This window comes from Geotrypetes seraphini, chromosome 3, assembly GCF_902459505.1.
Source record: "Geotrypetes seraphini chromosome 3, aGeoSer1.1, whole genome shotgun sequence".
Classification (NCBI taxonomy): domain Eukaryota; kingdom Metazoa; phylum Chordata; class Amphibia; order Gymnophiona; family Dermophiidae; genus Geotrypetes; species Geotrypetes seraphini.
The window spans coordinates 285,593,686-285,620,400 of NC_047086.1; the positions used below are offsets into that span (position 1 = coordinate 285,593,686).

At 44.6% G+C, this 26,715-nt stretch overlaps 1 protein-coding gene across 3 annotated transcripts in view; it reads right to left on the bottom strand.

Moving 5' to 3' along the window:
• Positions 1-2,660: 2,660 nt before the first annotated feature.
• The window catches only part of RRP1B (ribosomal RNA processing 1B), a 130,342-nt gene continuing 106,287 nt past the window's right edge, over positions 2,661-26,715 (bottom strand). For all 3 annotated transcript variants that reach the window (XM_033939617.1, XM_033939616.1, XM_033939618.1), the window contains exons 14-16: positions 24,056-24,199; positions 7,133-7,199; positions 2,661-3,726 (exon numbers count right to left, since the gene is read on the bottom strand). In XM_033939617.1, coding sequence (XP_033795508.1) covers positions 3,533-3,726; positions 7,133-7,199; positions 24,056-24,199 — 405 coding nt within the window. In that variant the 3' untranslated portion in view covers positions 2,661-3,532. The remainder of the gene's footprint in view (positions 3,727-7,132; positions 7,200-24,055; positions 24,200-26,715) is intronic.

The following is a 26,715-nucleotide window of genomic DNA, read 5'->3' on the forward strand; positions in this document are numbered from 1 at the left end:
GGTGCCTGGAGGGAGAGCGAGAATGGCGATATTTTACATGGTCCCCCGAAGCTCCAGCGAATGAATGGGACTGGAAGCGGTAGATCGAAGGGGCTGGATAGAGGCCGCCTCACGCGATGCAGCCCAGACCTGGTATGGAGTGCGGAAGAACTCTTCCTGCGATTTACTATGCCCAGGACTTCGATTATCAATCGGGGGAACAGCACCGTATTGGCGCGGAGGCGTAATGGGCTCTAAAGGAGGCATGTCGCTAAAGGAAGCCCGCCTCGAGGGACCGGCCGCCCTTCGCCGCTCCTCCTCGTCAAGCAACGAGATCGATCGACGAGGGGGAGGGGGCAGTCCGCCCCCTGGGATCGGGACCGGGAGGTCACCCTGGATGGAGGCGATTAACCTGGGCCCCATAGTCTGCATGAGCTCAACAAACTGAGCTTCCAGCAGGGACCGCAGCGAAGCCGATATGGAGGGATCCGCACCGAAAGGGGGTCCTCCAGCACGGTCTTCGCGCTCCTTCGAGGTCGAGTGCTTCTGCTTGGAAGCTTTCGGCACCTTAATGACCACAGGTGGAATAGTGGAAGGCGGTACCTGAGCCGAGGAGACGGGGACAGGCACCGACGCCGAACTCGTGGCCGAAGCCGGAGAAAACGAAGCCGGCTTCAGAAGGCCCTGAGTAGCAGGAGTAGTCGCTGGTTTTGCATGGACAGGCGAAGCGGCCGATGAAGTCGAAGCCGAAGGTTCCTTAGCAGCTTCCATCTTGAACATCGACTCCCACAACAGACAGCGCCGCTTAAACGCTCGTGCTGTTAGAGTGGAACAAGGCCGGCACGATTTCGGGAAATGTTCTGGACCAAGACACTGCAGGCAGCGTCGATGCGGGTCTGTCAGCGAAATCGCGCGCTGGCACTTGCTACACTTTTTTAAACCGGTGATTGGCCGGGACATAGGCCGAAAAAGCTCCGCCACTAGATCGAAGGAGCTGGGCCTGAGCCACGTGGCCGACCCGGCCGACTCGCCGGAAGAAAAAATTTTTTTTTTTTTTAGAAAAGAAAGAAATTACACGAAAAGAGTAAAAGAAACCCAAAACGCGGAATTTAGAAGGCAAAAAACAAGAATTCAGTCAGCACAGAATTGAAGTAAAACTTCTCAGCTCCGCGGAAAGAAAAGAACTGAGGAGACACGCCCGGTCCATCGGGCGGGAAGGCACTGGCGCATGCGCGGTGCGGGCATCTCGAAACTTCTAAGTTTCTTCAAGCAAGACATGCTTGTGAGACGTCCGTAGCGGGGCTCTGTCGGATGACATCACCCACTAGTGAGAATACCTGCCTGCTTGTCCTGGGATAAGCTAAAGCTACGGAAGGAGAGAGTGGTCCAGCTGCTAATGCAGGCTGGTGTTACCGGGAGGGTTTGAAAAATCGCCTGGCTTTTATTTCTTTTTTACTTTCTTTGGCCGGAGTCAAACACAGAACTTCAGGCTGTCCTGAGTCAGGCCGGGGAATCCACAAGCCGGTGAAAGGGTTTAAAAAAAAATGTTTTGAGTGGCGGCGGTGACAGCAGGATTTGTGACTGCGATGACAGCCGGACACAGGAAGGAGGGTTGGGCTCAGAATCAGAGAGGCCGATTTTTTAAAAATACACATCGATTTGAATCGATTCACCCAAAGTGAATCAATTTGAATCGGAAATCGGGCAGCACTAATATACAGTATGCAGAAAACAAATAGCACTATAGCAGCCATAACTGCTTTGCCTTTCAATGTCCGTGTGGTGGCAGGTGGTACCTGTCTTGTCTGCCTTAGGGTTTCCTTATTGATCAGAAAGCATGTGCATTAGGAAGCAGGACCACTGAATGACCTGTGAACATGCTGCATCACAAACCTCACATTCCATACATGCCCCCAAGAAAAATCACTAAGGCCCTCTTTTACTAAGCCTTCACAGAGGTTTCTACTGCAGCATGGGGCACTAAATGCTCTGATGCTGTTCACTCATAGGAATTCTTTGAGTATTGGAGCAGTGTTGGAGAATTTAGCGCTCCAGGCCATGGTAGCAACCTCTACCATGGCTTAGTAAAAAAAAAAAAAAAAAAAGGGGGGGGGGGGGGGAGTAAAAGCTGCTTCTCAGCCCAGGACACTTGAATGATTTTTATGCGTGTGGGGGGGGGGGGGAGGGCTTGCAACCAGTAAAGATAGAGGAGCTTAAATCTACCATATTCAGCAATACCAACCTCACCATCTCAAACACATGGAGACAATTTTTTTCAAAAAAAAACAAATATAGATATTGTTTTCTATTTTGACATGGCAGCTTTTTTCTGTTCCTCTGAGTTTCTAGCTCAACTGGAACCAGTGCTTGAAAAAAGTACTATATCGTGGATGACTTTAAGGCCCATGACTGCAAACTTTTGAAAGAGGCCCTAGTTTATGGATCTCTCTGACTAAATGATACTGGGAGGGCCCAAAAGGGGGGGGGGAAATCCACAAATCATTGCACGTAAAGGCTCATATTCCAGCCATAGTTCTGACTTACTGTTGAAATTCTAGAAAACGAGAAGCAAAAGAAACAATTGGGTGATTTTTTTTTAGATGAATTAGATCCCAATGATTTTCTTACTGAAGAAATCTGTTTGCAGCCTGTTTTCATAAAATGATATAAAATAAAACCAGTGTAAAAAAAACTGTAACAAATTATATTTGTTTCTATGTGTCTTAAACAGAACTGATCAGTTGTCCAGAATTAACAATAAGTAAACATGCATGCAGAGCTAACATCAACTCCAGAGTCAGAATCTTGTCTTCAACCTCATAATTTAACTGACATATGTTGTTGAAGTTAATTTTTAAAAGTTTTTCTGTGCATAAAATAACAATTTCCCACAAGAAATGAGCATCAAAGTGCTGCTGCTGACTACTGAGCTTTTTCATTGCACTAGATAACTGACTGAAGGTGGGCTTTGGATTGCTTCAGCTGGGCTTGGGGAACCTCACCAGATAAGGTATTTTGTAATTTTAATTGGAGGGGAGGCGGTGGCACAGGAAGGAAAGAAGGAAGGAAAAGTGAAAGGTGGTGGTAAAAATGGGGTTCCCAGTGCTCCCAATATTTTGTAGCTCTGTTACTGGGTTAAAATGTGTTCATGTACTTCCTTCTAGGATAACTCAGAAGGGAACGGTATGAACATACTTTTCCTTTTAAAAACTGATATAATGTATGCATCAACTTGCTATACAACTTATGTGACCACAAATGTCACAATTAATTTTAACAAATAAACAAAAGGCTTATAAAGCCTTGAAAGCTCAAGTAAAACATCTTTGGATACAGTTTATGGCAGCCTTTTGAAGTATGTCAAAACCTGCCAAAGCATTCCGCTGTCTCCAGAACCAATACAGTTGCCTGAATTCTGCATCACATATTAGTCATTAAAGGGGTGATCAAAATATTTTATACAAAGTTCATAAGTAGTTTAGAAAAGTTCATTTTCCTAAGTGATATTTTCCAAAATATCCTGTAAAGAAAAAATGAAATGAAATATTTTGTTTTAAAAAACACTGGTAGCAGCTTTGTGCTTCTTGACTGGTGTGTGGAAAGATTTTTTTGCAATCAAAGCTCCTTTTTCTATCTTCAGAGGTGGACTTTTCAGTACTCCATGTTCTGGCTTGTGATCTGGGTTGAAAGCAACACGGGAGGCTCCCTCTGGACTCACCAATATACTCTTGTCAGTTCTCTTGAATTCTGTTGGGAAACAATTACTTATGTTAAAAGACTAAAGATTCACCGATTCGATTAAAGGCAGGGCTGAACCTAGCTGTTTTGCTACCCTGCTTTTAATTACATTGCATTTGCTTCTGGTTAAATATGTCTGGTTTAAAGTTCTCTCTCATAAATCTTTAAATTTTAGGTCATTAACAATTCCCTAAAACCCTGCCTGCATTCTTTGTTCCCTTAACACCCACCACTTGGTCCTTCCCACTTCTAAAATTGATTGATATAATTTTACACTGAACTCTGCATTTTACTGCCTCTCACCATCTCCTTGGAATAATCTTCAACCTTCTATTACAGCAGAAGTGGTGTTTGCCAAATTTAAGACCCTATTAAAAACTCATTTTTTTCAACTGGCAATTCTGCTCCAACTGATTGCATAATAGCTGTCCTGACAGTGATGAAAAGTGTTGTTTTTTAAATGGGTGCATTGTTTGCGGAGTTCATTTCCTATATGTAGGAGATGCTCTTAAAATATAAAACTTAGTGTACAGCCAATACACAGTGATGTACAATAGTTCCCTGCCCTCCTGACTTCCCTTATTATTGCGTATGTGTCACACTGAATAGTTTCTGATCTTTATGTTTAAGCAGTTATTATTGAAGAAAACAAAAAAAAAGCATACATGAGCCACCAACAAAGTGTTCAATTTTTACAATTAAGTCTTCTTTCTTACAGCGCTCCCATCCCTACATTACTATATGTAACAAAATGTTGTGTGACAACGAACAAACACTTGCAACAACAAAGAATGGTGTAATTATAATCAGAACTCCAGTAATACCATAATCATCTAAAACAGAGTTCTTCAACCACCGGTCTGTGGACAGTCCACAGGGCCAGCACGTGCATCAGGCCCAAAACAGTGTTCTTCAACTGCCGGTCCACGGTGCGATCAATGCGGCGTTATCTTCGAGCCAGCTCCCTCTTTTCACTGATTCAGTGCACAAAGCCATGGGCAGCAGCTCTTACGTGCGTCCTGCGCCTGAACCAGAAGCCTTCTCTCTGATGTTGCAATGTCAGAGGGAAGGCTTCCAGATGAGGCACGGGACGCGCAAGGAGCTGCTGCTCACAGCTTTGTGCACTGCATCAGTGACGAAGAGGGAGCTGGCCTGAAGATAATACCGGGGGCAGCATAAAATGGCCAGGCGGGAGCAGGCTAGAAGGTAAGTCATAGCATGGAGGGAGGGAGACAACAAAGGTAGGGGGAATGATTTTATTTTTGAATTTAGTGATTGAATTATGTCAATTTTGAGAATTTACATCTGCTGTGAGTGTGCTTTGTGTAGTTTAATTGTGTGTTGTTAATAAGATTATATTGTGTATCCATGAAAAATGAATGAAAAAAATAGTGTTACAATTAGTACTATTATGGGGGCGGGGGTGGAGATTGGATAGAGATGGGCGAGGTCTGTCCCAAGACTTAGCCCAGTGTTCTTCAACCGCCACTCCACAGACTAATGCCGGTCCACAAAATAATTCTTTTATTTCTGCCGGTCCATAGGTGTAAAAAGGTTGAAGAACCCTAATATAAAACACTGTACAGAAAGCCACCATAATAAACACAAACTTCAATGCACCTGAAGAGGCTGGTTTCAGTGTTCGGCAACAAGCATTTTGCTACTGGATTTCTGTCATCTGTACCTTAAAAAGGGCCACATGCTGAATCTAAATCTGAAAACAGTTTTCATCTTCACATCCTGTTTGTGTTTTGAGTCAGTTTGTGTTTATATCATTTTTATCAATAATGCTACCGTGTACCACACCGCAGGTTGCTAAGTAAAATGAGTTCTATAGGATTGGGCGAGACATTGACAAAATGGGTTGGGAACTGGCTTGGAGGTAGGCTTCAAAGGGTAATGGTAAACGGCACCCCCTCTGAAATGACGGAGGTGATCAGTGGAGTGCCCCAAGGCTCGGTCTTGGGCCCGATCCTGTTCAATATCTTCATAAGTGACTTGACAGAAGGGCTCCGAGGTAAAATAACATTATTCGCCGATGACGCCAAGCTAAGCAATGTAGTGGGCAAAAGCACAACGGACAAAAACTCAATGCCCGACAACATGATGCACGATCTACTCCTACTGGAGCGCTGGTCTAGGACCTGGCAACTCAGTTTCAATGCCAAAAAACGCAAAGTTATGCACTTGGGTAGCCAAAATCCATGCAGGACTTATACCCTTAATGGTGAGATCCTAACAAGAACGGTAGCAGAGCGAGACTTAGGGGTGATCGTCAGTGAGGACATGAAGGCTGCCAATCAAGCGGAGAAAGCTTCATCTAAGGCAAGACAAATCATGGGTTGCATACGCAGGGGTTTCGTCAGCCGTAAGCCGGAGGTCATTATGCCATTGTATAGATCCATGGTGAGGCCCCACCTGGAGTACTGTGTGCAATTTTGGAGGCCGCATTATCGCAAGGACATGCTGAGGATGGAGTCGGTCCAGAGAATGGCCACTCGGATGGTCTCGGGACTCAAGGATCTCCCGTACGAGGAACGGTTAGAAAAATTACAGCTATACTCACTCGAGGAGCGCTGAGAGAGGGGAGACATAATCGAGACGTTCAAATATCTCACGGGCCGCGTCGAGATAGAGGAAGATATCTTCTTTTTCAAGGGTCCCACGGCAACAAGAGGGCATCCGTGGAAAATCAGAGGCGGGAAACTGCGAGGTGACACCAGGAAGTTCTTTTTTACTGAAAGGGTAGTTGATCGCTGGAATAGTCTTCCACTTCAGGTGATTGAGGCCAGCTGCGTGCCTGATTTTAAGGCCAAATGGGATCGACACGTGGGATCTATTCACAAGGTAAAGGTAGGGGAGGGTCATTAGGGTGGGCAGACTGGATGGGCCGTGGCCCTTATCTGCCGTCTATTTCTATGTTTCTACCGTGAAGCGTCGGTATTTTACTGTTTCTTTAACACAATATTGCAATTTAGGACAGCTCATCAATCACAATACCAACCAAACTTACTTATCTGTCTTTTATATTTATTTATATTCTATTAAATTTATAGGAACCTGGTCTTATCTGATGTTGATTCAATTAGTACTGTGACAATAACCTATATCTTTGATATAAATTAATTTACCAACAACTTTTTTTAATCTACTAAAAATATTAAAGCAAAAGCGGAAAAACTTGATACTTGTTCTAAAAATATCATTTTGGCAATGGAGGTAGTTAGCAATCAAATAAAATTGAAAGAGAAATGCAACTAGAAATTCAAGCAAAGGTCACACACTAAGAAAAATAGAGATGAAGATTAGGATCTGGTATGTTTTAGGATTATCAAGTCATAGAAGCAAATTACTAACCACTAAATCTCATTCTGATACAGTTACAAAATATTAAATTTGGTTTTATCATACTAACCTGCAGTCATATTTCTATTTAACCCAAAAGTGACTTTTTTGGAGCTGCATGAAATTCTCTTCTTTGTCTACATCAGAAATAGAAAGCATAATTTCAGATACTTACAGGTATGTTTTACTCAAAATTCAAAATGAGATCAAGCAAGGATAAAAACTACTATTATACATGAAAACTGACAGCACTCAAAATACATTCTCTTAGAGCAGTGTTTCTCAACCTGCGGTACACGTACCCTAGGGGGTACGTGGACTGCCTGTTGGGGGTACACGGACTGACCGCCGATTCCTCCCTGCCACTCCCCTGCTGCCATTTAATTATCCGCCGCAATTCTGGGAAGGGAAGGGCCAGGCGCGTGCAACGACTGCACACCGTTGGACCACAAGACTTCCCCCCGACGTCAATTCTGATGTCAGAGAGAAGGACCGGGCCAGTTAGAAGGAAGTGCAACCAGAAACTCATGAAATCACCAGACAACAAAGGTAGGAAAAATGGTTTTATTTTCAATTTAGTGATTAAAATGTGTCAGTTTTGAGAATTTATATCTGCTGTCTATTATTTTGCACTATATTTTACTGGCATGTGTTAACCTCCTACTATCTACCGGAAGCTTCCCAGCAGAACAAGGCCACATCTCGATCACCCCAATCATAAAAAACACAAAAGAACCACCCAATATCCCATCCAACTACAGACCGATCGCAAGCATCCCGCTATTCACCAAAATAGCAGAAGGGCTGGTTAATGCCGAACTTACCACATACCTTGATAAATTCAATATCCTTAATGACAATCAATCAGGCTTTCGCTCCGACCACAGCACCGAAACCATTATAGCCTCTCTCCTAGACCACCTTCACACACTCTTCAGCCAAGGCTCCAGCGCCTTGATTGTACAACTCGACCTGAGCAGTGCATTCGACCTGGTCGACCACAACATTCTCCTTGACTGCCTCACCTACATAGGCATCTCGGGCCAGGTCCTTAACTGGTTCCACGGGTTCTTATGGAACAGATCATACAGGGTATTCAAAAACGACGCCTTCTCATATAGCTGGGAGAACTCCTGCGGCGTGCCACAGGGCTCCCCCCTGTCTCCCACCCTGTTCAACGTCTACCTCGCCTCCCTAGGAAACCTTCTGCAAAACCTCAAGCTCAAATTTTTTATCTACGCAGATGACATCACTATAGTCATCCTGCTAACCAGTGTCACATCAGAGCTCCTCACATCCCTCTCAAGCATACTCAATCAGATAGAACACTGGATGTTATCATACAGACTAAAACTGAACCCGGATAAAACAAAATTCTTCCTAGCAACCCCCAAAGATAAAATCAAAGACACCACAATTCAAGTAAAAGGATCCGTTTTCCCCCTTGAACAAAACCTAAAAATACTGGGCGTCACAGTAGACAAATATCTATCCCTTGACAAACACATGGACAATACCGTCAGAAAAAGTATCTTGGTGCTTTGGAAACTCCGCATCATAAAAAAATACTTTGACGACACTTCATTCCGCCTGCTAGTACAATCCTCCATCCTTAGCATATTGGACTACTGCAATATCATTTACTTAAGCTCCACAAAAAAAACCATCAGGAGACTCAAAATGATCCAGAACACTGCTGTCCGCCTCATATTCGGCCTGAAAAAATGGGAACACATCACCCCTTTCTACCACAAACTCCATTGGCTGCCATTAGAATCCAGAGTCCTATTCAAATTCGCCTGCTTCTGCTATAAAACAGTATTTGGTTTATCCCCAAGCTACATCATCCCTCACTTCGCCCTGAATCACAGCATCAAGGACTCCCGCAGAATCCAACTCTTCGCCTACCCCTCCCTTAAACTTTGCCACTCTAAAAAATTCCTCGACAAAACCCTCGCCTTCCAAGCCACTAAGCTAAACCCATGGTTATCCCAAATGGCCCTCAAGGCCCCCAACTACCTCGGCTTTAGAAAACTATTCAAAACCCGCCTCTTCCAAGACCAGGATCCCAACGCCCCTTCTATCTAACAACCCCTCTCCCCTCTACATCCTTCCCTCACCCCCCCTGGCAACTTTGATCAATTTGTTATTGAACCGCTTGTAACCCCGCTCAACTAATGTAAACCACTTGTAACCTTGTTTAATTGATGTGAACCGCCTAGAACTCTTCCGGGTATGGCAGTATACAAAAATAAAGTTATTATTATATTTGTATATTTTTCTATAGTTGTTATGGAGGTGACATTGTATATTTTAAAGTCATCTGCCTTGACATCTTTGAAAACCCCCCGAATATAAATGATAATTAAGATTTTCTCTGCGTACAGTGTGCTTTTTTTTTAAAAAAAAAATTTTGTGGTTACCATTATGCATTAATAAGATTATATTGTGTGTATATGAAAAATGGATGGAAGAAACTGCATTACAATTAGTATTATTATGGAAGTGGAGTCAGGGGTGAAGTTTGGGTTGGTCTGGGTGGGGGTACTCGGTTGGTATTTGTTAGACTTAGAGGATAGTTGGCTTGAAAAGGTTGAGAAACACTGTCTTGGAGTGGCCTACTTTCTGCATTTCTAAAAACTGGAAACATGATTGCAATGAAGAGGAATTAAGTTTCAAGTTTCAAGTTTTTTATTTATTCTTGATTAATCGCTTTCTCTAATTCAAAGCGATGTACAAATCAAATTTAGTTAAAAGAGAACAAACAAACAAACAAAACAAACTTTTGGGAATCACAATGCTTACAAAGGTTAAAACTTATTATACTACATTGGGTAAAAATAGGGTTATGAAATACATTCGTTATATAAAAGATTAAACATAGGAAAACACATTAGGAGAAACAATAAATAAAAAATCAGGAATTAAAAGCATCATTAAAAAGAAATGTTTTTAATAGTGATTTAAATTTTACCAAATCTTGATCGTTCCGTATAAAAATTGGAAGAGCATTCCAGGTTTGAGGGGCTGTTACGGAAAATATAAATTGCCGTCTAGTATTAATCAATTTCAATGAAGGTACTGTTAATAGATTTTGATCAATAGATCTTAATGTTCTAATTGGATGGTAAGGTATTAAAAGTTTATGAATAAAAGCAGGTGTCTTATATAGTAGTGTTTTAAATGTAAGTAAACAGATTTTATAAGTTATTCTATGGATGACAGGGAGCCAATGTGCCTTTTCAAGTAGGGGAGTGACATGATCAAATTTTTTAGATTTTGTAATAAGTTTTATAGAGACATTCTGTATAATTTGTAAACGTTTGATTTCATTTAATGCAATACCTCTAAAAAGAGAATTACAATAATCTATTTTTGATATGACTAATGAGTGGATAAGAATGTTTAAAGATTGTGCATTCAGAAATTTTGAGATGGATCTAATTTGTCGTAATCTATAGAATGAAGTTTTAACAATATGACTTATATGGTCATGAAAATTTAATTTAGAATCAACAATTACTCCTAATATTTTCGTTTTATTAACTATCTGTAAAGGAATATTTCTTATAGTAATAGGGGTGATAAGTGTGGGATTTTCCTTCCATGGAAAGATCATCAAATTTGTTTTTTTTATATTAAGGGCCAGTTTATTGGTGTTTAGCCAATGTTGAATTTGATCGAGTTTCTGAATTACCCTGTTCAGATCCTATTACAAGTCACTTATCAGTACACAGTAGCAACAGAATCAACAAAATAACTTTGGGAGTTCTCTTAGCCTCTGGTACCGAAGCAATTCAAAAACGACAAAAAATAAATCACTTCCAGAGGCTTTCTACTGTAGATGTTTCCAGCAGACCACTGAGTGACACAAAACACAAATTCTTTATACCACTGCAACTAGTGCTGCATTTTTATTAAAATATTAATTGCTATCAATCATGCGATTAAAGGTATATTATTTACTTTTTTCCCACTGTAACTCCTTGTGACTCTGGGCAAGTAATTTAACCCTCCATTGCCCAGAGTTATAAGAAGCTACAGTGGGAGAACCACCCCCCACAACATAACTTTTCTTGTGCAATTAATTGTGATTACAAATTTTTATCAAAATGTAGCCCTAAAAAAAAAAAAGAATTGTGCCTAAGAAAATTGGTGCCTATCTCCCAATTAAATTTTATTTTTTTCAATTATCAGCTTGTTAAAGCTCATTATTGAAGCCAATTTACTAATTATATTAGGCACTGTTTACAGAATTCTCCAGAAAATGTATAAAGCAGGGCTGCCCAAGTCCGGTCCTCGAGATCTACTGGCAGGCCATGTTTTGCATACCAAGAAGGCAGTGTAGGCAAATCTCTCTCATGCATATTCATTGTGGATATAATTTTTTTAAATTTTTATTGAAATTTCAATTTACTTCACAAGAATCCTCTTGTTCAAGAAAAACAGAAAGAAATTGTATACAAGAAATTACACACTAATGCTAATTAACAATGCTAATTAACAAACAGCAAATATTCAATCTTTCTCAGACCACAACTTGGGGGAGAATTCCATAGAGTAGAGAGACTCAAAAGAAGAAAAATAAACCAATAATCTAGAAATAGGCTTAACAGCTATAGCACCATATTATAACTACTGTTCTACAGTTCTGATATACCCCTTTTCGCCAGAGTCTTAAGATCTAAAAAGGATTGTAATTGTTCCAGTACAAAGAAAACATATTTAACTCCCAGATATTTTATTAAACATTTACAAGGGTATGCTAATAGAAATGTTCCACCAAGAGCTGTCTCCTTTCTCATTGAAAGAAACAGTTTCCTGCGCTCCTGCCTAGATCTTCTGACATTTGGGAAAATCCAAACTTTTTTCCATGAAACATACATTATGAATTTCGAAAATATAGTTTCATGATAGCATTCAGGTCTTGCTCAAAAACAAATGATATCAACAGGGTAGCCCTCTCAGTATTTTTTTGATAAAGTAATTTCCAACAGCTCGGTAATGTTTAGAAAAGACTCTTGCTGAATCTGTAATTCAGGCGTAGCTCCAGTAACTTTTTTAGCAGGCAAATAATAAATTTGATTAATTGGCGTTATATGGTCTGAGGAAATTTTTAATATTTCTATCAAGAATCTATTAAACATATCTAACGGAGCCACACCATAAGCTTTATGAAAATTCAAAACACAAATGTTTAATCTTCGATTATAATTTTCCAGCTGTTCAGTTTTTCTAAGCAAAAAGTTCCTCTCTTTAATCAAATCATTAGTAACAGCCTGAACGTCTATCACGGTTGTTTTAACTTGTTGAATTTCATTAGAAAGTTCTTCTTTAGTATTTTGGAAAGACTTTCCAAGAACATCCACAGTACTTGCAAGAGTCGCAATCTCCTGTGAAGACCTGGTCATTGAGGAATTCAGCCTCTCGAGAGCTTCCTAAATACTCTTGAGAGTAATAACCGCTGGTTTTGATGTTAATAAGCCGGTTTCCAAGCCGGCTCTCTGTTCTCCCTGGCTTGCTGGAATTGTCGCAAGCCCAGCCCCTTGATCCGGGGTTTCCCCTGGCTCTACCTCCACACAGGGGTCTCCCGGCAGGACTGTGACAACGGCAGGGAATGGCGGAGGAACAGTTCCTGGAGGGGAGTGTGAAACCTCCAGCTTGAAGTCTGCAGCCGCTCTCCCAGATAAAGACAGCCCGAGCATTCCTCCAGGTAAACCTCTGGTGTTATTGGTGGTGGCAGACACTGCCCTTGTGCTTCGTATGTGGCATTTCCAAAACAGGAACTATAGCAGGCAAAAAGAACACCATCGGATTCGATGTTAGTTCAGTCGCCTCCATCTTGACTCCTCCCCCTCTCCAATATGCATCAGATGTTCAGTGGATATCCTGAAAATCTGGCCTGCCAGTAGATCTCGAGGACCGGACTTGGGCAGCCCTGGTATAAAGGGATCACTTATTCTTAAGAACAGGCAATTGTTAAATTGCGCAATAAAGTTATAAAGTTTTACATGGCCTGACTCTAAGTTATTTAGTGAAACATTTTACATTTGCTAGTCCCAGATGTTCATTGCGCTCCCTATTACTGTTTGCTTTTCCAATGGTAAGAGGCTGCATTTATAAAATATATTTTTATTGATTATTATTATTTCAGGTTGCTAGCTGGGACACTGATTTTCAATGATTGTTATTTAGTTCCACTTCTTTTAGGAAATTGTTGTGAAGTTTTTGGAAGAATGACTTTTGTATTTCACTATGGATATTCAGTTCTCTTTATTTCTTAAATCACATAAACCTGTAAGCTTCCAGCTCCAGAGTTTATGCCACTGCACCACTAGGACATGATGATCAGACTATGGATAAGATTGGACAAGTTTGGACACCTTCTTAGCCAGACCTATGGTGGCCAACGTAGTACTCTATTTCAACTACTCTATGTCCTTTTACCTCAACAGCTCATATAGAATTTGGCTGGTTTTAAGCAACATATTCCATTTCCCCGCCTGCCAGAATTTCCAGACTTCAATTGACTGGGAAGAATTCACTATTTTTTCAAATATAATTTCAAAGTTGAACAATCCTATACATTAGAGGTGTAGAGCCTACTAATCATGGAACACCTCTGTTGCTTTTTTCTGTGCTTCCAACGGGGAATCCATCAGGGATGGATCTCCTATTCTACCCATCAAATCACCTCAGTTTCTTAGCATACTAAGCTTCTGAACAGAGGGATCCGCTCAGGGTGTAGAACCTGTTAAGCTTGGATCTCCTCGTCTATTGTTGACAACAGTCTTCACTCAGTGTAGAGCCTATAAGGTGGATTCATTTGTCTTTTGCAGTTCTCCTCTGCTACAACAGCTCACACACTCCATAATGATCCACATCTGGATGCACATCATTCAACATTGAATCCCCAGGAGATTCACAATTTGTCAAAGATGTTTACTTCCACAGCTGGAAGATATCTCTCCCCATCACTATATCTCCATCGGTGATTTCATTTCTCTTCATTATTGGACTACTACCGTATCATAAATGTATCTATCCCTGTCAAATAGACCAATGGGATGTTCTCCATTCTTTCTTGAGGTTTCCATACTTCCTCCCCCCTTCCTCAAATAAAAAAAAGAAAATAGAAGACATAGAAGAAAACTCCAATTCCTTCCTTATTCTAATGAGCTTAGAGGACTGGGAGTGGCTGTAGGGGAGGAGGAGGCCACTACAACATCCTATTAAGGATATTATCCCTTTCAAGCCTCACGTGTACTCATTTCTGGTCTAATTGTAAGATTTCTAGACCTTTCATGATCCTCTGCTTATTCCTTTGTAGTTAATCTATCTATTACGTAGCATCTCATAATGTTATCTTCACAGTTTCTCCATTCCTGTTCTCTGTTTCTATCAGGAATGGATACTCCTTTAATTCAACTTGAGACCTTCCTTTATTAGAAGTCTTACCTTATTTCTCTATATGCCTCTCATACATAAGGTGACCATACGTCCCGTTTTGAATAGGACCATCCCGTTTTTAGATCCCCTGTCCCGTTGTCCCAACACATAGCTTCGGGATGCTGAAATGTCCCGTTTTCAGGGACAGTGTCCTGAAGCTGTGCGCGGGGACAACGGGTCAGGCGATTGCTTGCCCTCCCTCCCTGCCACACCAAAGCTAGCCTCCCTCCAGTGCCCGATTCAAAACCCCCCTCAGACCACTGCTGCTGCTTGCTGCCCAGAAACCTTCTTCCTGACATCAATTCTGACATCAAAAAGGAAGTTTCGGGCCAGCCAATCGCTGTCTGGCTGGCCCGGAACTTCCTCTCTGATGTCAGAATTGACATCGGGAAGAAGGCTTCTGGGTGGCAAGCAATGTTCCCTCTAAGGATTGATGAGGTGTGTGCAAAAAAAAATATGCATGAGCGACAAGTTACATACTCCACAAATTTATGAGCAGGCGCGGAGGACGCATTTTTAAACAAATGTAGTTTATCCTTGTACTACTTATGTATTTTTAATCATCTATGGATATGTTTGTATGTTTATTGTTCAAATGGTTTTATTTATTTCCCCAAATTTATTTTTGTTATACGCATTGAAAATATTTGATTTTGCGTTTAAATCAAAATCTCAATAAACTTGAAACTTGAAATGAGTGCCCGTGAGATTGTGGGAGGGTTAAATACTCAAAACTTAGAAGAATAACAATTTACTTAAAGTTTTTGCTTCGCCAGCTTTCTGGTATCTTTACATACAGTGGCGGTCCTAGCATATGTAACACCCGGGGCTCATCATTTTTTGGCACCCCCCCCATCTGTATGAAAAACATGATTTTTAGTAACAAGCCACACGTCACACATGAGTACCTAGGAAAAGGCAGCATCTTACATATTGCAGTAAGCAGTACATCAATACACCCATTGTAAAACTAAACAAGCCAGACCAGCACAGATCAATCCTACACCGTCAATCCTAACAGAAAACCATGTCTTTCGAACACACAGAACACAGTATGGAATATGTCATCACAAACTAACCCCTCCCCCTTTTACAAAACTGTAGTGTGGATTTTAGCCACGGTGGTAACAGCTCTGACGCTCATAGAATTCTGAGCATCAGAGCTGCTACCTCCACGGCTGGTGCTAAAAAACACTCCACAGTTTTGTAAAAGGGGGGATAAAATAGAAATACACAGCTTCAACGCTCTAGCTCAGGGGTGCCCAAACTTTTTGGGCTTGTGAGCTACTTTAAAATTATCAAGTCAAAATGATTTACCAACAATAAAATTAAAAAATCTAAAGCATACTATACGCTGAGAAAATGTTAATTATCATTCCTATTCTGTTTTTTTTTCAAAGAGGTCAAGGCATATGACTCTATGCATTGTCACCTCAGTAACAACCATACAAAAATAGACAAATATACCCCCCTTCCTTTTTATTAAACCACAATAGCAGTTTTTAGTGCAGGGAACTGCGCTAAATGCCCAACGCTGCTCTCGACGCTCATAGGCTCTCTGCGCTAAAAAACACCATTGCGGTTTAGTAAAAGGGGGCCATAGTGCAAAATATAGATAGCATATATAAATTGAGATACATTTTGATCACTAAATTTAAAATAAAATCATTTTTCCCACCTTGTCTGGTGATTTCATGAGTCTCTGGTTGCACTTTCATCTTCTGACTATGCATCCAATCTTTCTTCCCTTCTTTCAGCCTGTATGTTTCCTCTCCTCCAGACCTCATTCCCTCCCCTAACTTTTTCTTCCTCTCTCCCTGCCCTTTCTTTCTTTTTTCTCTCTTGATCCCCCCTTTCTTTTATTCTGTTTCCCCAAAGCCACCGCCGCGGTTGCCCCAAGCTCTCTGCTTCCCACCGTCGGGCCGACCAGCATTCCCCGACGTCAATTCTGCCGTCGGAGAGGAAGTTCTGCCCAGCCAGGCAGCGATTGGCTGGCCTGAACTTCCTCTCCGACGGCAGCCTTAGGGGGGGTGTACAGCCGGCCAGATCCGGACCTGTCCGTCTGTGCACCCCCCCTAAGGCTGCACCCGGGGTGGACCCCCCCCCCCCCCCGGTACGCCACTGAAGACGTGGCAGCAGCTCCTCTCACGAAACCCCACCTGCGTCGGAAGTCCGATGCAGTCGGGGATCTTGAGAGGAGCCGCCGCTGCATCTTTCCACTTAAAATACACTAAGGCGAGCAGGGCAGACCGCCGCCGCCGCTTCCTCTCACCTCTGCCCGCGACACGAGCTGAGCAACACGAGAAAACGTATGAGCGACGCCACTGAAAATAGTGAGCGAATGCTCATGCGCTCAGCTTAGAGGGAACATTGGTGGCAAGCAGCGGCGGCAGACTGGGGGTGGTGGTGGTGGTGGTTTGAATCGGCGCTGGAGGGAGGGAAGGAGGTAGGCTGATTCCCCTGCCCTCCGACGGCAACTCAGCCACCCCGGCCATAGTTATTTCCATCCTTCAGTGACCTATAAATAATGTGGGCGTCACGACCGCTATTAATAGACTGCAAGATGGCTACAGGATTACCAGCTCCCCTCTTCTCCCTAAGAACAAATGCCTCCCTGCTCTGCCTTCGCTCTCGATCCATTCACTTCCTCTGTTCCTTCCTTTCACCTCCACGCATCCGTGTTCTTTTCATATCCGATACAAGCACCTCCCCTACTCTGCCTTCCCTTCTCTCCATGCAGGTACAGCATCCTCCATGTTCAGTCCACCTCCACTTTACGTACTTTGCCTTTTCTTCCTCTCACTCCAGTTCCTGCTTTCCCCCTGGATTTCCTACTCCCCTTTTGTTGCATCTTTTTTTCCCCAACAGCCACCCCAAATACATGCCTCTCCTTTTCTTTCCAATGCATGCATCTTCTCTTTTTCTGTCTCCCTCAGATGCAGCTCTATCCTCCTCACCCCAGCTTCAGACTCCCAAAAACAATCTTAATAGGTATTTTAAAAATCCAGCACCTTATTTTGAGTTACCAGATCCAAAATCAATCTTTGTAAAATTCAGCAATTTATATGGACTCATTCATCTTGTGTGGTGTAGGCAAAATGGATAATCACACATAGGAGTAAATTCTATATATGTCACTGAAAAAATTGATGCTTAGCACTTTCTAACTACTTACAGAGTTAGGCATGGTTTATAGAATCACATATAGCACTCATCCACGTGTCTAACATTCAGGCACAGGCATTTATGCCAATGAAAAAACCAGGCCTAAATGCCTGTGCCCAACTTGTGTGTGGATCAGGTATATTAAAGGTGACCATACTTCCCAGGACCGTCCCGTTTTTAGATCCCCTGTCCAGTTGTCCCCACACACAGCTTCGGGATGCCGAAATGTCCCGTTTTCAGGGACAGCGTCCCGAAGCTGTGCATGGTAACAACAGGACAGACAATCGCTTCCCCTCCTTCCCTGCCACGCCAAAGCCAGCCTCCCTCCTTCCCTCCCTCCAGCACCCGATTCAACCCCTCTCCCGGCCTGATTGGCTGGCTAGGTGTCCCTAATTGTTCATCTTAAATTAGCAGGTACAGGAGGATTTATGACCTACAAATAGTTTATCTTACATTAGAAAGGAGAAATTAAGTTTTTACCTGTTAATTTTCTTTCTTTTAGACTCTCCAGACCAGTACATCCTCACTGATGGGTAATAGCTCACTTTGACCAGCAGGTGGAGACTGAGACCAAACTTTGGTTGTAATATTAATAGACGTAGCTCCCTCTAGCAAACCAGTCTGCCGAATAGCCATGCAGAACTAAGAAGTGCTAATATTTAATAGTAACAACACTCCAAACAGGAGTAATAAACTAAACATATAGGAATACTGTTGGAAAGTGCATATAATAATCCCCTGCAGTAAAAGGTCCCCACAGCTCACCAGCTGAGCCATAGCCGCTGTTCTTTCATCTCCCCAGCCCTAGAAAAATACTAGAACACGCATAAAAAGCAAAATCTTCACGTGAAAAAAATGCAAGAACGACAGACCGATAGGGTGGGGTGCTGTACCGGTCTGGAGAGTCTAAAAGAAAGAAAATTAGAAGGTAAAGACTAAATTTCTCCTTTTTTATCACCTCTCCAAACCGGTAGAGCATCACTGATGGGATGTACTAAAGCAGTACCCATCATAGGTGGGATCACTGGAGAGCTACCACCAGAACAAGCTCAGTGAACATCGCGTCCCAACATGTCTGAACGTCCACACACTAGTGCTGCATAAAGGAATGTAGAGAAGACCAAACCGCGGCATTACAGATATCCACTGGAGGCATCAGAGAAGACTCAGCCCAAGAAGCTGCTTGATCCCGAGTGGAAAGAGCCTTGAGATATTCTAGAACAGGCTTCGACTGAAGAAGTTATGCGGAAGTGATAGTCTCCTTGATACAGGATGCAGTGGTAGCCTTTGAAGTGCCGTCTCCCTTACGAGGACCCGCCAAGAGGACAAAAAGATGATCTGACTTCTGGAACTCCTGGGTCCGCTGAACATAAGAGTGAGGGACCCTACAGTCATCCAACTTGTGCAACTGCCTCTGTTCTGAGAACCTTCCTGACTATCCAAGACCGGGAGGACCACGGACTGGTTGACATGAAAAGGCGAGACCACCTTTGGCAGAAAGGAAGGAAAAGGCTGCAGCACAACCTACTCCCTAGAAAAGAGAAAAAGCCTGCAACTCAGAAACTCATATCGCAGAAGTAATGGCCATCAGGAACACTGCTTTGAGAGTAAGATCCTTTAACGAGCAGAAAGCCAGGGGCTCAAAAGGAGGGCACACGAGCACAGACAGGACCAGATTGAGATTCCACACCGGAATCGAAGGCCAAAGTGGAGGCCATATCAATTTGGCCGCCCACAAAAAGCGAACTACGTTCTGGAAAGAAGTTAAACGATTACCGTGCAGCAAACTGTGAAACACAGACAAAGCCGCCAGTTGAACTTAGAGAGAAGACCAGGCCAGGACCCTATCCAAGCCATCCTGCAAAAAATCCAAGATGTGAGGAAAAGAAATGAGAAAGGAAACCACCCCCCGCGCAGCACACCACTCTTCAAAAATACACCACACACATAAGCCCGAGAAGTGGAAAGCCTCCGATACCCTGAGAGATAAAATCACTTTATTGGAATTACCTTTCCTACCTAGGTGCTCCCTCTAAATAGCCAAGACACAAGACAAAAGGGACCCGGATCAAACATTGGAATGGGGCCCTGAGACAGAAGATCGGGCTAGAGAGGCAGCGTTAGAGGATTTACCACCAGAAGACGAACCAGATCCGTGTACCGTGGGTGCCTGGGCCAGTCCGGAGCCACCAGGATCACACAGCCGGGGTGCCGAGCAATGCGAAGAACTCTGCCCACCATCGGCCATGGAGAAAATACATATAGGAGACCTGCCGTCGGCCAGGGCTGCACCAGAACATCCAACTCCTCGGCCTGAACATCCTTGCGCCGACTGAAGAACTGAGGCGCTTTGGTGTTGACACTCTTGGCCATCAGATCCAGGACTGGCTGACCCACAAGCCTGCACAATCAACTCGAAGGCTATGGGACTGAGACACACTCTCCAGGATCTGGCAAGTGACAAATGAGGAAGTCTGCCTGGACATTTTCCACCCCTATGTGGGAAGCTGAGATATCCAGAAAATTAGACTCTGCCCACACCATGAGCATAGCTGCCTCCTGAGCTACCAGATGGCTCCTGGTTCCCCCGTGACGATTTACATAAGCCACCACCGTGGCATTGTCTGAGAGAACTCGAACAGACTTGCCCATCAACAACGTCTGGAATGCTTGCGACGCCAGCTGGATGGCCCTGGTCTTCAGAACATTGATTAACCAAGAAACCTCCTACTGAGACCATCGGCCCTGAGCTGAGCGACTGAGACACTGAGCTCTCCAACTGAGGAGATTGGTGTCTGTGATAAGAACTGTCCACTGGGGCTGATCCATACTCACCTCCTGCACCAGACTGGAAAACTGGAGCCACCAACAGAGGCTGCGATGAACTAACCCACGAAGAGGAACGGAAGAGTTCAACTTGTGCACCTGGGGCGACCACTGCTGAAGCAGAGTATGAAGTGGGCGCATGTGAGCTTGGGCCCACCGAACCACATCCAGGGAGGTCACCATCGACCCCAAGAACTGGAGAAAACTGAGCCCGAGGACACGGGGATGCCATCAGAAGGCGAATCTGCAACTTGACCACAAGGGCCTCTGGCAGGAAGACCTTCCCCAAGATGGTTTCAAAAAGAATCCCAAGGTACTCCAGGTGCTGAGACTGAGCCAACTGGCTCTTGGACAAGTTGATCACTCACCCCAGCGACTGCAAGAATTTCACAACTTGAGCTGTAACCTGGGAGCTTTCCTGAAAAGACTTTGCTTGATCAACCAGTTGCCCAGAAAGGGGTGAACCAGAATGCCCTCGCACAATGCTGCTGCCACGACCACCATGATCTTGAACATCTGTGGAGCCATGGCCAGACCAAAGGGGAGAGCACAAAACTGGTAGTACCAACCCAAGATCGCAAAGCGAAAGAACCACTGATGGGAGGCGCGAATTGGAACATGCAAGTAGGCCTCCATCAGATCTCGAGAGGTCAGAAATTCTCCTGGCTGAACTGCCAGAATGACAGATCTCAGGGTTTCCATACAAAAAGATACACCTGTTGACCCACTTCAGATCTAAGATGGGCCAAAAAGTCCCCTTTCTTGGGCAACACAAAGTAAAATGAAATGCTTGAAATATAATGTGAAACTTTATTAAAAAAACAACAACAAAACAAAGTAAAATGAATATCTGCTTGTGCCACACATCTGCGGAGGCACTAGCACCACCGCCTAGAGATCTAGAAACCATTGTAGAGTCTGGCAAAAAGCTTGCTTCTTCCACACTACCTGACAAGGAAAAGCGAGAAAGTGATCTGCAAAGAGTGGGAAAATTCTAGAGCATATCCATCCCAAATCACCTCTAGGACCCACTGATCCGTCGTGATCGCGGCCCACCCTTGGTAAGACTCTCGCAACTGAGTGCCCCCCAGAACCAAGGGAGGTACTGGCAAGTAGTCATTGGGCTAGGCAGGTGGTGGGGGAATCACATCCCCCCCACAGGCCCTCCCAAAAGGACTGCATGTGCTATAATGACCCTGGGATGACTTCCGGGTCGGCTGCAGGGGCATGTGGGAACTGCTGCCCGTGGCTTTGAACGAGCACTGCGGCAAGAAAAAGGAGACAGCCGGCATGAATGTAGGCACCCACGACACAAAACGAACAAAAAAGAAGTTAAAGCTGCAAGGCCCCAGTGTGGTTGGTTCGGCTATGGAAAGAGCCCCAGTGCCCCAGTTCTGTTATGTTTATGTCAGTCATATCCTATGGGGAACTTTGCTTTGATAAACGAGCGTTTTGGATTACGAGCATGCTCCTGGAATGGATCATGCTCGTAAACCATATATATATATATATATTATATATATATATATACACAGTGGAACCTTGGGTTATGAGCATAATTCGTTCCAGAAGCATGCTCGTAAACCAAAATACTCGTATATCAAAGCGAGTTTCCCCATAGGAACTAAGGGAAACTCGCTTGATTCGTTCCCACCCACCCCATCCCCCAAGGCCAGCGGCACTGCTCTACCCCCCCCCCCAAGAACCGGCATTGCTCCCCGCCGCTCATGAAGGCCCCCCCGCATGATCCCCCCGCTTGTTTCGCCCCCCCCCCCCCGCATGATCCACCATCCCCCCCCCACACGATCCGGCACCCCCCGGCTCACGTCACACATTCCTCCCTGCTGCGATCCGGCATGCCCCAGGCACCCACCCACCCGATCACATTCCTTACCCCTATTTGGCACCGGCACCAATGCACAGGACATGCCTTGCCAATGCCCGAAGATCTGCCTTCTTCTTTGCACTGGGCCTTAGTGGTGGCAGTTTTAACTTTTACCAAATGAAGACATTTCTTGCATAAAACAGAAAGACTTTGAAACTTTGTTTTTTCAAACATCTTTGGAGTTTTTGAGTGTGCCCATAAACTGGAAGGTGAACTCTTCTCCAAGGGAGGTTTAACAGCCTTCCCTTCAGAGTTTCATATTTCTGAGCAGTTTTTCAAGCCTAATTGGGTCACTTCTCAATCACTCCTTTTCTTCTATTGAAGCCATTTTTTTTTTTACTATAGCAGGGGACCCAGCAGAAACCTGCTCATGTCTTTCCAATACAGGAGGAAGGTCATCTGAGGCTACAGACAAGATGGAGGTGCTTCCCGCCAAAATTGTAGTTGAGCCCGCCAAAAACTGAACCTTCCGAGGCCTGTAGCGGCTGATAGGCCTGAATCTCCCCAGCTGCTAAAGCAGGCAAGCCAGCAGCAGTGGTAAGGGAATCCTCAGCACCATCGGTGATAAGGGAAACCTTATTTCCCTGACTGGCAGCGGCTAGGGGAATCCTTGTGTGGGCAGCAAGAGAAGCCAGTCTTCCCCGCTGTTAGCTGCCAGTGTGCGAAGCACTCACGAAGGGGATGCCGGCACCCGATGCCGATGAAGATTCCCTTTCGCAGCAGCCTGCACACCTGTGCACAGGCTGGCCACGGCTGCCTTGCATCTGGAGCACAATGAGTACTTTTTCCCTTTAAAAGTGCTCATTGCACAATATGTGACCTAGCTGTAAGAAAAGTGCCGGTTAACAAAGAAAAATCAATTACAAAGCACTGAAGGATCCCTTCAGACCAGCACTGTTTCAGGATTTCTTTTTTTCTAAACATACTCCACTGGCAGTATTGGTGGCAAGGCTTACAGCTGAAGTACCTCTACAAAAATATGGGGAGATGGAGGAAAGGGGGGGAGGGACTCAACTTGTGACCTGTTGAGTGTGACACTCCTGAGGTTGGGCGGATCCCCAAACAGGGTCCCCCCAAGCTCAGTCCGGCACAAGAATGGAGATAAGGAACGCTAAACAAATTCCAACAGGCCTAAGTAATTAGAGACTGGCACAGCTCACCTCCACCTGCTGAGAGACTGAGCAAAGACTGGTTTGCTAGAGAGAGCTTCGGCTATTAATACTACAACCAAAGTTTGGTCTCAGAGCTATTACCCATCAGTGACGCTATACCGGTCCGGAGAGGTGATAAAAAAGATAAGTTAGTTTCACATATAGTTTGATCGACTTGAAGCATGTACAGTAAGAGACTAGTTCAACATATATGAGGAATATTTTAGTTGTGTATTACAGACTGCATGGCTGAAGAAGGAAGATAGGGGGTTGGATGCTCTAGTAGACAGTTTTAACACTGATGATGTGTTGGAGTCCAGGTGCTATACCATCCAGATACTAGGCTAAGGGAACTAGGTGAAGAGGTAGATTTTATTGCTTTCCTAAAGCTCAAAAGTTCTTCGAGGAATTTGATGTGTGGAGGCAGTTGCATTCCAGTATTTTGGTAAGAAATGGGAGTACAATCTGCATTTGGCACCTACACAGAGAATATCTGTAAAAGAAACAAATATTTTACCTGTTGTGCTGTCCTCAATGAGGCAAGGCTGCTTTTTGTGATTCTGCAGAATAATGGTTTTGGTACAGAGTTTTTCCCAAATTTAACAAATGCATTCTCCATCTTCATTTTCTTCTTATTTAATGGAAAATCCCCATTTGCTTTCTAAATATAAATTGAAACAAAGACTCAGCTTTCAACTCTAAAAATCCATCAGCAGACTCACACAGCAGTCAAACCATTTAAATGCTAACTCTATATTGTAACACCTTTACAAAAGCTCATATATTGTAACACAATTACAGAAGCTCATATAAACCGCTCTGAATTGATTCCCCAGTCATTAGTAGCAATATAGAAGCTTTCAATAAACAAGCATTTTATAGTTTAATTACTCAACTTTCCAAACCCAAACTCAAGACGCACTGCATTCAGATACAGTAGGTATTTCCTTGTACCAGGGGAAACAGGCATTTCTGATGTGCATTAAGTAGGACAGATATGAAAAAGCTACCTAAGGGGAGTTTTTAAACTTCTATAACATGTATCAAATGCACAAGAATGGTCACAAACCCTTTCATGGTAAAACTATGCTATAATAAAAGATAGCAGATAACCAAAATAGCCTATCCAGTCTTGTCCAATGAGGCATTTGTTCCATATAGGATTCATAAAAAATACACACATAATTCTGTAAAACTCTTAAGAGCTACTGGCTGAACAACTGCAGTATCACCTCAATCAGGATATGAAATCACTTCAAGCAGGTGTTGGTTTTATTGATCTATACCAGCGGTCTCAAACATGTGGCCCGCGGGTCGCATGCGACCCCCCAGGGACTATTTTGCAGCCCGCGATCTGTCCTTGCCTAAAGCAGGGATCCCCAATCTGTTTCCCTTCCCACTGCCCTCCCCCAAGCCACCGCAATCGGGGAACAGGCCAGCGCCCGAGGTCTTAGCTCTCCCTGCATATCTTCCTCAGCTCGGAGCCGACCAATTCTCACCACCCGACGTCAATTCTAACGTCGGGGAGGAAGTTCCGGACCAGCCAATCGCTGCCTGGCTGGCCCGGAAGTTCCTCCCTGATGTTAGAATTGACATCGGGTGGCATGAATTGCTCGGCCCCGCACTGGGGAAGATAAGCAGGGAGAGTTAAGACCTCGGTGCTGGCCTGTTCCCCGATTTTGGCAGCGGCAGCCTGTTCCCCGATTGCGGCGGTGGCAGCCTGTTACCTGATTGCGGTGGTGGCGGCCTGTTCCCTAATGGTGGTGGCTTGGGGGAGGGCAGGGAGAAGTAAAGAAAGAAAGGGGGGACAGGGAGACAGAAAGAAAGAAGGGAAACGGGACACAGACAGAAAGGGGCATGGAGAGAGAAAGACAGAAAGAAAGGGCGGGCATGGAGAAAGAAAAAAAGGGGGCATGGAGAGAGAGAAAAAGACAGACATATAGAAAGAATGGGCCTAGGCCACAGTTCTTCAACCGCCGGTCCCAGTGGCGTACCTGGGGGGGGGGACGGTCCGCCCCAGGTGCACGCCCCAAGGGGGTGCACAGGAGAGAGCTGGACGGGGGACCCGCGGAGTTAAATACATATCGAGCCGCGAGGCTCGTCTTCTGTTCCTACCTGCCCTGCCGCTCACATATAGTCGATCGGAAGTGTTCCCCGATGTCAGCGCTGACGTCGGAGGGAGGGCTTAAGCAAAGCCTGCCCTCCGACGTCAGCGCTGACGTCGGAGAATACTTCCGGTCGGCTATTTGTGCGCGGCAGGGCAGGCAGGAAACAAGAGACAAGCCTCTTGGCTCGAGCTCCGTTTTGCTGAGAAAGGTGCAAAGATGGGCTGGGAGGCAAATGCGGAACACAAAAGGGGGGAGGGAGTGCGTTTTGGACACAAGGCATGAACTTGGGAGAGAGGAAGGGAGGGAAAGAGATGCTGAGGTGGGGGATGGAATGGGTTTTTGGACACAGAAGGCATGGACTTGGGAGAGAGGAAGAGAGGGAAAGAGATGCTGAGGTGGGGGAGGGAATGTGTTTTTGGACACAGAAGGCATGGACTTGGGAGAGAGGAAGGGAGGGAAAGAGATGCTGAGGTGGGGGAGGGAATGTGTTTTTGGACACAGAAGGCATGGACTTGGGAGAGAGGAAGGGAGGGAAAGAGATGGTTGTGTACATGGGGAATAGAAGAAAGGAGAATTTTTGGTCATAGGGAGGGAGTGAGGTACAGATAGTGGCATACCAAGGTGGGGGAGGGGGGCGGTCCGCCCCGCTCCGAGTTTATGTCCCAAGGGGGTGCACAGCTGGCCACCCTCCAGTGTTCTCCCTAGGCCGGCAAACTGCGGCTCTTTAGCCACTTGAGTGCCACCGTCGCCATCAGAAACAGGCCGGCGCCAAGTTCTCCCTGCTTTTCCCTGTGGGGGCCGACCAACTCTCGCCACTCGCGTCAATTCTGACGTCGGAGAGGACGTTCTGGGCCAGCCAATCGCTGCCTGGCTGGCCTAGAACTTCCTCTCCGACGTTAGAATTGACGCGAGTGCCGAGAGTTGGTCGGCCCCACAGGGAAAAGCAGGGAGAACTTGGCGCCGGCCTGTTTCTGATGGCAGCGGTGGCAGCCTATTCCTCAGTGGCGGTGGCAGCATTTTCCCAATGGTGGTGGCATAGGGGAGGGCAGGGAGAAAGAAAGAAAGGGGG